Here is a 12,583-nt window from a genome sequence, read left to right on the forward strand (position 1 = left end):
GTTGGGATGCTCTTCTCCAGGAAAGATTTCTATTTTCTCTTTCTGGGCATGGGTGGAAATGGAGTAGTCAAGGATTACTAACCTGGTACCACTTTAATTAAAACCTGTAACTGTCTTTGGATAATACTTCTCAAAGAATTCTCGGGCGCCTGGGTGGCTCATTTGATTAAGCGACTGCCTTCGGCTCAGGTCATGATCCCGGGGTCCTGGGATCGAGTTCCGCATAGGGCTCCCTGCTCTGCGGGGAGCCTGCTTCTCCCTCTCCCACTCCCCCTGCTTGTGTTCCCTCTCTCGCTGTGTCTCTCTCTGTCAAATAAATAAAATAAAAAATCTTAAAAAAAAATACTTCTCAAAGAATTCTCGAAAAAATTTGTTATTCTTTTCTTTTTCTTCCTTTTTTTTATCATCATGGAGACAGATGTCCTTATAGATTCCCTTTGTTGACCAGTGGATTTTTTTCTTCTAGTTTACTTATTTGCTAGTTCTAGCCCCTTCAAAAATTCTAGTTAAATGAAGGGGTCTCAGTTTTATACAAACCCATGGTATGATTTCCTACTCCTCTGTGAGATATAAATCCTTAAAGCTCTAGAATTCTGAGTCTACACTGCCTACGTTCAAATTCTGTCCCAATCACTTTTTCTGTGACCATGGACAAGTTACCTAACTTCTCTGTGCTTCAGTTTCCTCTTCTATAAAATGGATATTAGTGATAATTCCTCTCTCAAAGGATTGTTAGAAGGAATAAATGAACTGATATGAGTAAAATGCTTGGAACAGTGCCTGAGCCACAGAAAGTGCTCCAAAAGTGCTTACACTTACTTTGGGTATTGGCATGTGCCCCCATGTTGATTTAAGGCTCACTTATTCAGTTTTAGCTCACTGAACTTTTTTAAAAATGATCTTGAGGATTTGATTTATTTTCTTTCAAGCTGAGCAGCATTTAAAAGAATGTTTGTTATAATTTACTCAGAATCTAGTTTAACTTATTATAATTTATCCAGAATCTAGTTGAAAAGAATGTTGGTTACAGTTTTTCCAGAATCTAGTTGAATAGCCTAGTAGGAAGGCTTTTTTGATGACTTAGTCCCTGTGCTGTGGAGACTGAGATGAAGGGATCATCCCAAAGCAGTTTCAAGGCTGTGCCAGGGACCTCAGGTCCTTGAACATTTTAAGCTTTCCAGGAATAGGAAAGGGTTAACATAGAATAACAAAGGGCTGCTTTGTTCTAGGCTCTCTTTAGAGGCATGACCAATAGCCCCACTTTATGCTCCAGTGGAAGACCTCCCCAAAGTGCTCTGACAACTCTCAGTGGAATGGTTACTTTCTTTTTTCCCCTGCACTTAAGCTGTGTACAATTATTATTACAACATATGCATTATTTTACCTCATTCAACCTCAATAAATACTAAATGCATGAATGAACAAGTGAAAGAAAAAGGCAACGGAAAAAATAACATGTATGAAGAATGGGCTCTTTCTCTGATTCAAAAGTAAAGGTGAAACTTCCCCCACAACTTTTCAACATGCTAAATTTTCAGGAACAAGCCAATTGATCAATACTGTTTAAAGACATCAAGGTAAATAACTGAACAAAAAGCAAAAGCATTAAAATTGGTTGCTTCTGGGGAATGAAACCAATGATAAGGTGAATCAGTGATCTACTGTTCTTTAAAAACCCTCTGTACTATTCAATTTTTTACTATGTATATTTTTTCTTAAATATTTATTTATTTATTTATTTATTTATTTATTTATTTTAGAGAGTGAGAGAGCATGAGCAGGAGGGGCAGGGGAAAGGGGAGAGAGAATCTCAAGCAGACCCCATGCTGAGCTCAGAGCCCCACGTGGGGCTCAATCCCACGACCATGAGATCACTACCTGAGCCGAATCCAAGAGTTGGACACTCAACCAACTGCACCACCCAGGTGCCCCAGATTTTTTTATGTATATCTTGAAAAAAAATGAAATATTTAAAAACAAAGATTAGCCAATTTTGGACCTGCTGTAATTCAAAAGCACCCAGTAGTACATCTGACTTCCTGAGGTTTAGTACAGTCTTTTTTTTTTTAATTTAATTTAATTTTTTAATTTAGTGCCCAAAGTCCCAATTACCAAAGAGTGGCTGACCCAAAGCCAAGTTGACAAATAAACAGAATTCTGAACTTTAATAAGGCAATTCCAGTGGACCTAGACAGAGCTGAGTAAGCCTACTGACTGGTGCCAGAAAATAGCTGTAAAGGAACTATGTAAATCAATTAACTCCATGGTTTTTATGGAGATCTCTTGATACCAAATCTTCTTTCTTTTCATGCTTCTCTGATCCTGCGGAGATGAAAATTGACATCCATAGTCATATTCTACCAAAAGAATGGCCAGATCTAAAAAAGGTAATGGTGATTAATCTGCTGAATTATTTCTGGACCTTCTCCAGGGTTTCTCACTGCCTCTATTACAGATCTATCTCTTCTTTGGGGAATTAGATGTTAAGTTTCTCTGCTCTAGGGGTGATTTAAAATTATTTGGTAGCTCTGATTTTCCAGTTTTGTAAAATTACTTTTATATTTATTTTGAAAGAACATTGATCAGAGAAGTAAGTGCCTTCTCAAAATCCCCTTTTCCCCTCAAATGAAGCATTCTCTAAAATTTCTGGACAATTTAAGTCAGGCAGTTTTACTTCCATTTAAATCACATACTCAGCTGCTGGGAAGATACGTGCCAACTACAGAATTTAAAGTTACAGTTTCAAGTAAAAGACTATTAAAAAAATGGAATGTGATAGGCTTCCAGGACTTCTAAAACACATCTCCTTTCCAAAATGTTTAAAATAAGTTTTAGAAGCACCAAGAGATAGCTTTGTGGAGTTTTTTTTTAAGTCTATTTTAGGACACTGTCTGAAACCTTTCCTTTTGATGTTCTTTAAGCTGTAAATTCTTGTTATGAACTAGAGAGTAGGAACATCAAAAAAACCCTAGAGAAAATGACATGAAGCCTTTGTACAATGAGTGTCTCTTTCTCTGTGTTTCTCAAAAGAGGGAAATTTCCTTTTGTCATTAAGAACTTTTGAATGAATACTAAAAGAAGGAGGTGGGGAACATGAAGAAATCTATAATTGGTTTGAGCTTTATTCAGGCTAAGTATCAGGTTTTATCCAATCTTCAGCCTTCTCTGGTATTTTCATGCCACTAATAATGTTTCATCTTTTTTATCCCAAGTGAGGAAAAATGAATTAACACAAATTCTAATTAAAATATAGTTTATTGTGCAAGTAAGTGACACTATTTTCTTCTCATAATTGTCTCCTGGAAGAATGTTAATCTTGTTTCTTTGTCTATTGGTACTTCGCGTAAGGTGGATAGTAGACATTGTAGACTGAAAAATACATATGATGCTGAACCATCTTTAGTACCTGCTCTAACAGGAAAAGGCTTTCCTGTTAGAGCAGGTACTAAAAACTAACCACACCAACTGACCCCTCCAGGAATCTAACTGCCTACATAGGAACTTGCTGTTCTGAATGCTATTGTCCTCATCGTGTTTTATTAAAGTGTAAACACCACTTCACAAGGTTAGTGATGAAGACCCAGGGTAGCCTAAAAAGGTGCCTCCTCTTTGCTAAAGGGAGAAAACTTTCTACCTAGTATCCTGTGCCACAACTCCACCTCCTATTATCTGCCTCCCACCTGGAAGCCTGCCTCCAGTTTGAGCAGAGAAGTTGTCACCAAGAGCTGACAATTTCTAGGTGCCCCGACCCAATGCAGGGTCCTAAAGGCATTGTTAAAACTGCTTAAGACGCTGAAAGATGCAGAGCTTAGGGAGGCTATAACCATAAATGTGTGCCCTGGAGACTTCCCAAGCACATGCTCTGCTGGCTCTTTATTCCCCCTTCTCCTTCTTAATTATTTTAAGATTTATTTATTTATTTGAGGCTGGGGAGGGGCAGCGGGAGAGGGAGAGAGAGCCTCAAGCAGACTCCACACTGAGCATGGAGCCTGACAAGGGGCTTGATCTCACAACCCTAAGATCACAACCTGAGCTGAAACCAAGAGTCAGACACCTAACTGAATGAGCCACCCCCCTCCAGACATCTCCCTCCCTTCTCCTTCTTAATTTCTAGCTGTTGCCTCACAAGAGGGGAGGGGCATTTTGTCCCAATAAACCAGGGTTCTATCTAGTAGTCTCATGTGCTGCAAACAGATAACTGATACACTTAATTATGTTGATGATATAATGATAATAATAATAACCATTATACTCTTAGACTTCCAGGGAGCAATATATATATGTTTGATTCACATAAAAATTGTGTACATTGCAGATAGGATTTATATTATTAACCTTGCTGGACCAATGAGTGCCTAAGACTCAGAAATGAGCCTCTAATCCCGGAGCTATGTGGGACCGTGGTGGCCCCTCTACAGCATTACCACCGCAACCACCTTCATAGAGCTGGCTCAGGAGAATATCACTGCTATGAGGGATGTCCCTGCTTCCCTTTGTCCCCCAGTGCCTCCCTCGACACCAGCCTGTTCCCCAATCCCCCACACTCATGCAAACCCACTGAGGGCCTCATCACAGGGTCACTGGAACCTGACTTCAACCCACAGGTCAAGCAAGTGGATCTGTTATATGGTAACGTTCATTTGATTGCAGGCAAGCCAGTGATGAAAAAACCAGCTGAAAAACAGTTGTGTGTCTTCAAACTGGGAGTGAGATAAATAAACATACATTTAAATAGTGCTGGGATTCTTCTTCCTCTCTCCCCATTTCCAGTCCATATAGTCAGAGTAAAGTGAGCATTAAAGTGACATGAATCCTTGGCGTTCATATAGTTCAGTAATTACAGCAGATTTTCCTTTATCTTCAAATTGTTTCTTGAGGGGTAAAATATTATTTCAAAACATCAATCTCTGATCTTTTCTAACCATTTTTTCAAACTTTCCAATAAAAGAATGAAAAGGAGAAGCCAGTACTAGTTTTGTTTGAAGAACTAATACCTGTTTTCCAACCTGCCTTTCCCTATTAAACATTAATGGACACACCTCGATAACCTTGACCTCCTAATGCAGTGAGGAAACAAACAAGCAGAATCAACATGCCTGGGCTGATAATTAACTAATGATTACAAAGGACTGGGATTTGAGAAATCTTTTCATTTTCACTTGCTAATAATGATTTTACTCAGACTTACAGTTAAAATCCTCAGGGGGGAAAAATCTATCTCATGTGGAAAGAGAGCAGATGCAGGGGGCACTTGATTAAATTGTGTTTCTGATGCATCAGGACCCCCACTCCCCGCTATCAGAAAGAGGAGGATGGTGGCCCAAGGAACCACGGTGAACAATGTTTCAGACTGATCCACGATGAGATTGTTCATAACAACTATGATGATAATAAGGTCTTGGCTCTTTCCTTCAGTAAGAATTTATGGATCACCTACTATGTCCCCAATAGTAAGATTTGCAAAGATTCTTCTAGTTTTAAATGGGGTCAAAAAATGCTGGCCTTTAATAAATATATATTTACATCTTTTTTCGTTAGCATGATTTAATTGCACTTGATCACTGTCAGGTTTTAGGAGACCAAATCCCAGACATAACCTGACTTTTAAGCAACCCCTCGGAGGAAATAGATATCTGGTTTCATCACGCAGGAAGTTCCTTATTCACCTCATGAAGTGTGAGGTCCCCAAGACACTAAAAATGCCATTCAGTTCATCTACCTCTGATTCACATAAATCCATCTCAGAAACATATCTCTTGTATATAAAACTGAATTCCCTTGGACTTTTTAGTTTGTTTTTTATTGTCATGCCCTTAAATGCCTATGGGACCCTGGTCATTGCCAGTCAAACATTTTCAGACTGTAAATGCCTCTTGGCATATGCTCTCACCAAAACTACTTTCCAGGTCATAAATTTCAGACCCCAGGCTTGGTTCAACCTAGGATGACAGCTGCAGAACTATGTAGAGCCCAGACTTGCAGTGGTTGCCCTAAATAGGTTAGGCCTTTGCAGGGGGCTTAGAAGAAAGACAAAGTGGTCAAATTTTGCGCTTTCCAAGAAAGAGGAAGGAGGAAAAAAGGGTGACAAGAGCGCCTTCTTTCAGAGCACTCTTCAATGTCTGGTGCTAGGGTATGCCTTCTTCCACCACCTGAGGATAAAACAGGCTGCCACCTCTATGCTACGTCAGATGCCATCCCTGTCTGCCACCACCACCGCCATGAAGCTCACTAACACAACCATCACCTAGGCTACCACCTCACAACCTCTACCATTGCCAACCCTAGAAACACCACAACCGTCACTCTCACCACCTTTGTCACCACCTCCCCTGCCTCCCCCACCACCAAGGCCACTGTCACCATCATCATAACCATTGTGAGCACTGATGAGGTTCTTCCTGTAAGCCAGGTCTGGTAGCAGTGGCTTTCTATGAATTTTATCTCAATTAATTCCTGTAAAACCCTATGCCACAGCTATATAGGAAGCACAAAATGTAGCCTCATTTTACACATAAGGAAACCGTGACTTTGAGATACTAAGTTACTCCAACAAAGTCAAGGATCTTGTAAGTGGCTTGTCATGTGTGACAGGATCCCTTTGTTCTGCCTCTCTCTGCCTCTCTGCCCTTCCTCCAGTGGAACACGTCTTTAACCTGCTAACTTACGGGGTTAAGGTTCCTTAGCAAATTAAGAAAAAGTAAGAAAGACAGAGAGGAAAGAAGGAATAAAGAAAAAAAGAAGAAAAGAAGGAAACAAAACCTTTTCTTCTACAGTAAAGTTTCAATGGCAATTTTCTGATTCAAGAGAAAGTTTATTTACTCTAAAATGTAACTGGTTGAGGCCATATGCCACCTCCTGCACCAATATAGATCTGTGAGCAGCTTTATCCAGGAGAAGGTGGAGGGGGGTAGCACAAGGGTATTAAATGCATGAAAGGAACAGAGTGGGATAGAGGGGTGCAAAGGAGAGACTCAGTGCAAAGAAGAGAAGCTAGGCCCCCTGGTGGACAGTTTCCTTTGCATGCCCCGCCTACTACTTCAGGTCCTGTGATGTCACTTAGGAAGGGGGCCAGTAGATTTCCAGAGCTAATATGATTATTTGGAGCTAGAACTCAAGAACAGACCTTATGCCAAGGTAGAATAAGGCTGATACAGAATTTACCAAATCCTAAATCTCTTGGGGCAGGCCCCACTCACAGACACAGAGACATAACAAACACCTCTATGCTGTAGGCCCAGACCTCCTCTCAGTCTGGAGGTGAGAGGGTAGCTAGGAAGAGGAACCTTCCATCACCTGACTCCCTCAAGACAACTTCCTTGTAACATGACATGAAAACCAACCACTGTTAGCTGGTTCCATACAACTACAACAAGCAAGAAGTTGAGCTGATGGTCAGCTTCCCTACTCATCACTACTGAAAAGAGCTGTTGATGAGCTCTTCACATCTGTTTCCAGCCCCCAACACCTTCCCTTCTTCATCACACTGTGAGAATCACTGTTCTGAAGCCTGGAAATGGTGAACATTGGAAGTTTCTCTCCAATCTGATCCCAGACTATCATTTCAACCTCCCTCCCTGGATACCACCTGATTCAAGTTGGCGGCCAGTACCCTCCTCCAGGCTCCCAGAGAGCTTGTGTTACTCTACCACAGCACGTCTCACACACCATTACCCTTCAGTACTTGCCATCCCAGCCCCACACGTTCAAGACTGTGCTCCACACAGGCTGGAAATGTCCTTCACTTTTATTTTCTCTGCCCTAGTAAGGCTGGTCAGGGGTGGGATTCCCTGATGGTTTGGAGAACGAATGAACAAAGTGAGATTTTAAAACCTATGGTTACATGAGTTATATATACCTATGTTCTTAGGCAGCCTTTGAAAATTTTTTATTCATGACCTCAAGAAGAAATATATTTTATACTGTGACTCAGTACATTCATATACATAACGGAAAAGTCTAATAAACTAATACCACATGGGAAACATTCTAATATATTATTCTATTCTATTATGTTCTATTCCATTCCATTCCATTCCATTCCATTCCATTCCATTCCATTCCATTCCATTCCATTCCATTCCATTCCTATTTTAGCTTGAGTTTTCCAAGAAGCAGACCCTGAAACAAAGATTCAAATGCGAGTAGTTTACTTTGGAGGTGACCCTGGAAACACCAGGAAAGAGGAGAAATGAGACAGGGAAAGCAAGGCAGCCAACGAAAGTGTAGAATGTGTGCCTAACTCAGACTCATGATGCCCAGGTGGTGGGGAAACCAGTGTATTCAGTGTACTTATATACAGACACCCTCAGTCACTGGTTGAGGGCTTTGGAGGCAGGGAGCCAGGAATGGGGACACTAATTTCCAGAGACTTCTGACCCTCTAGAAGGACTGGATCAAAGCTGGCTTCAGTAGCAACAGGGAAGCCCTTGTCAAAGAAATGCAGGGGCTGGCAGGTGAAGGAGGGCTGGTGTGCACAGGAGTGTTAAGGGGAGGGAAGTTGGGTGGGACGCTGGCAGCATCCATTACACAAACTATTTTGGTTTTTAGAATGTCTGGGTCACTATCCACTAAACTGATTTCATGATCTACTAATGGACTGCAACCCATGGTTTGAAGAGCAGTGCTAGCATTCTAAGATGGTATTTCCTAAAGAGTAGTCCTTACAGTCCGTGTACTCCTGGTGGTCCATGAAATGATTTTAGGTGGTACATGAACAAGTATTTTTTAATGTTAATCCTCATTTAAAAATTGCAACCTAGTGTCTGATATCTGATCCGGAACACATAAACAACTCTCGAAACTCAGTCATAAGAAGACAAATAACCCGATTTTTTAAAAAACTAGGCAAAAAATGTTCACAGATACTTCACTAAAGAAAATATGGCAAATAGGTACTTGAAAAGCTGTTCTAGTTGTTAGAGAAATACAAATCAAGACCACAATGGTATACCACTACACACCTACTGAAATGGCTAAATTAAGAAAACTGACAATACTACATGCAGGTGAGGGTATGGAGCAACTGGAATTCTCATACTTTGTTGCTGGGCATGCAGACTGCTACAGCCACTTTAGCCACAGTTTCTAAGTGGCAGTTTCTCATTAGGCAATTCTGCTCCTGGATATTTACCTAAGAAAAAATAAAACATATTTCTACACAAAGAACTGTCTTCAAATGTTTATAGCAACTTTATTCATAATAGCAGATAAGTAGAAAAACAAAATGTCCACCAAGTGATGAATGAATAAATAAATTGTGGTATATCCCTAGAATGGAATACTACTCATCAGTAAAAAAGGAGTGAACTACTAACACATGCAACAACATGGATGGATCTCAAACGCATTACTAAATGAAAACAAATCCACTCACAAAGGATGCATAATGTATGATCTAACTTAAACAACATTCTGGAAAAGTCAAACTTATAAACAGAGAAATCAGACCAGTGGCTGTAAGGGGCTGAGGACAAGGGTGAGTCAAGTGTTGACTGTAAAGGAGCATGAGATTATATTTCAGGGTGACGAAAGACTCTATTTTTATTTTGATTGCAACGTGGGATTGCATAGAATATACACTTACAAGTATCTAATGTTACTGTATGTAAATTATACCTCAATAAACCAAACTTAAAAAAAAATTGTAACCGGGGCACCTGGGTGGCTCAGTCGGTTGAGCAACTGCCTTTGGCTCAGGTCATGATCCCAGGGTCCTGGATTCGAGCCCCACATTGGGCTCCCTGCTCAGCAGAGTCCGCTTCTCTCTCTTCCTCTGCTGCTCCCCCTGCTTATGCGTGCTCGCTCTCTTCCTCTCCCTCTCTCTCTGTCAAATAAATAAAATAGAATCTTAAAAAGAAAATTGTAACCTAGGTAAAATGAGCACTTCTATGATATAGAATTTTCCTCTTTATATTTCAAATAAATATACTTGAGGGGAAAAAAAGTATATTGATTTAAATATCAATATTGAGTATATGATACATGGGTGTGGGGGGGAGAAAATGGGAAGGTGGTGCCTGATAGGATGGAGCTCAGGATCCTTTGCCCCAGGGATGCCCCTTTATTGCAGTCCTCCCCGTTTTGTTCCTCCAGTCTAACTGTGCTTCTCCCCCACAGAGATTCGGCTATGGAGGCTGGGTGCAGCTCCAACACCACACTAAGGTGAGCTTCTCACAAAGGGTGAATGTGCCTTAGACCAAGGACATCCTGAGCCTGAGATGTTCTTGCAGGTGGGCCTCTAGGCTCAACTCATGTCCTCTTATTGACTTTATAGTAGGCAAGGGAGCAGCACTGAGTTTCTCAAAATTACCAGAAAAAGAGCAGTATTTAAAGAAGATAAAATTAAAATTTGAGAAGTCATTAAGAAATCTTTTTTGTCTATTTTTTTTTTCCGCCCTAGAATCAATTTTAGCATTTATTGCTCTGCCTCAAGAAAGCAACCTGGGCTCTTTCCACAGGTTATTACAGTATATTAATGCCAACCAAATAAATGACACAGTTTAGGTTTGCGCATAAGTTGGAGAAATTAAACATTGGAGACAAAGAGGAGAAAAAGCCACTTTTATTAAAGGGTGAGTCTAGTAAGAGGAAAAGCAAGAGGAGGAAGGCCTGGGGCAAAGCATTCTGCAAGTAACGAGGCCTGAGAGTGAGCTGATGTCTAGTGCTACGCAGCCATCAGATCTGACTTCACTTGCAGAGGCATCTCATGCTCTCCTGGAGTTCAGATCACATTCCTGAGCTTCCAGCTAAATGCAGACGGACCCTGGAGAACTCAGGGCCTGGGAAGGGAGAGTTACCATGTGCAGGGGTAACTTGGGAGAAATGCAAACTTGGAGGTCTCACCCCAGACCTACCAACTCAGGAATTTGGAGGGTCAGGCCAGCAATCTGTTTTGACAAGCCTCTGGTGATTCTGACACTCACTCAAGTCTAAGAACCACTGGCTCATACATTCATTCACTCACTCACTGATTTATATTGACACCTATTTTGTGTCAGGCCCACCAGTCTCAACACCAGGAATAGGCTGGTGAACCAGACAGAGATTTTCGCTGCCCTCATGGTGCTCAAATTCCAGGGAGAGACAAACAAACATGATCACAACAGAGAATGGAATGAAAAACAGCGCTGTGGTAGCGAGTGACTGGGGAAGATTCACTGGGCTGGCTGCTCAGGGAGCCAGCTAAAACTCAGAGGATGGGAAGGAAAAACCTGGACAAGTGTCCCTGGATGAGGAACAGCAGTTGCAAAGCCCACCAAGTAAAAAAGAACTGTGTTTGAGGAACAGAAAGGAAGGGAATATGGCTGAGATGTAGTGAAAGGGGGATATGGTAGGAAATAAGGCTGGGGAGGTACGCAGGGGCCAGATCATGGAGGGACTCTGGGGACACTTAGAGTGTCCCCAGCTGTGGAGTCTGGATTTTATTCTCAGCGCAACGTAAATTCTCTGGAGGGTCTTAATGGCTTAAAAAGACCATCTTGAATGCTCTGTGGAATATGACCAGAAACAGGTAGAGTTTAGGGAGCCAAGATAAGAGCTGGAGAGATGGGCAGAAGCCTCATTAGACAGGGCCATAGAGGATAGATTTAGGCCTTTGTACTTGATCCTAAAGGCAATGGAGAATAAATAGTTTTGGAAATCAGAATCCCTGGGGCAGCTTGCTCTCACCTTCATTAAAGAGTGCCTACTAAGTGCTGGTTTAGACACTGTCCTGCACTCTCCCCATTAAAAGTGCTAATTCCAAGCCTGGGAGTTGGTGATGTCAGTTGGCCGTAAATCTCCCCAAGGTAGAGAACATTCTGAGTGGAGCTGATTACAACGCTATCAGGAAGTCCACAGGAGTGGGCAGCCTGTGATTGGTTTTTAGATCTCATTTGTAACCTCGATACTGGATTTGAATGCCTTTTGTTTCATTTTGTTTTCATGTCAAAAAATTGCATAAAGAGTAAATCTCCAAAAGAAAACAGGAATGAAAATATTTCATATCAGCTACCTACATATTTTCAGCAAAATTGGACAGAATTTAATAGAACAAAACAGTGACACTCTCCTTCCCTCTCTCTCAAAAACAAAACAAATGAAAATACAAGAGAACCAGATCTGTATTTTTCGTAATTATAGGGGTCAGGGATTACAGTCAGGAAAAACAACATGCAAATATGTATGAATAGGGAAATTAGGCTAAGCAATGAGAAAATCCAGTATTTGGGGGCTGAAATTTCTTTTTTGTTCTCCTACATTCCTTTGAACAAATATTTTGTGACTCCCAAGACTGATATACCTTGGAGATTCCTGTCCTCTGAAAAATCTTTCTAAAATATTTCTCTGGTCTGCCCATTTGTTTCTCTTTTTAACTTTGGTTTTTCAATGCTCTTGGAATGAATTGAGGGGTATTTGTTTGCCACAGGAAAGCTTTGTTCAGAACTAAAAAAAAAGAAACACCATTTGTCCTTGGTTGAGTACTGATAAAAGTATAAGTAGTAAGCCAGTTTGTATAACTTCCTTTCAGGAGCTGTTTGGGGTGGGATAAAAATACCAAGGAGCATTTCAGAGGGTAGACATAGGGTCCTTTTCAAATCCATGG

The 12,583-nt window shown here is 41.0% G+C and overlaps 1 protein-coding gene across 1 annotated transcript in view; it reads left to right on the top strand.

Moving 5' to 3' along the window:
- The first annotated feature begins 2,204 nt into the window (after positions 1–2,204).
- Positions 2,205–12,583, top strand: part of ACMSD (aminocarboxymuconate semialdehyde decarboxylase) — a 69,364-nt gene continuing 58,985 nt past the window's right edge. Inside the window, exons 1-2 of the mRNA XM_021695878.1 lie at positions 2,205–2,387; positions 10,117–10,161. Of these exons, the coding sequence (XP_021551553.1) occupies positions 2,331–2,387; positions 10,117–10,161 (102 nt within the window). The 5' untranslated portion in view covers positions 2,205–2,330. The remainder of the gene's footprint in view (positions 2,388–10,116; positions 10,162–12,583) is intronic.

The sequence above is a fragment of the Neomonachus schauinslandi genome, chromosome 3, assembly GCF_002201575.2.
Source record: "Neomonachus schauinslandi chromosome 3, ASM220157v2, whole genome shotgun sequence".
NCBI classification, from domain to species: domain Eukaryota; kingdom Metazoa; phylum Chordata; class Mammalia; order Carnivora; family Phocidae; genus Neomonachus; species Neomonachus schauinslandi.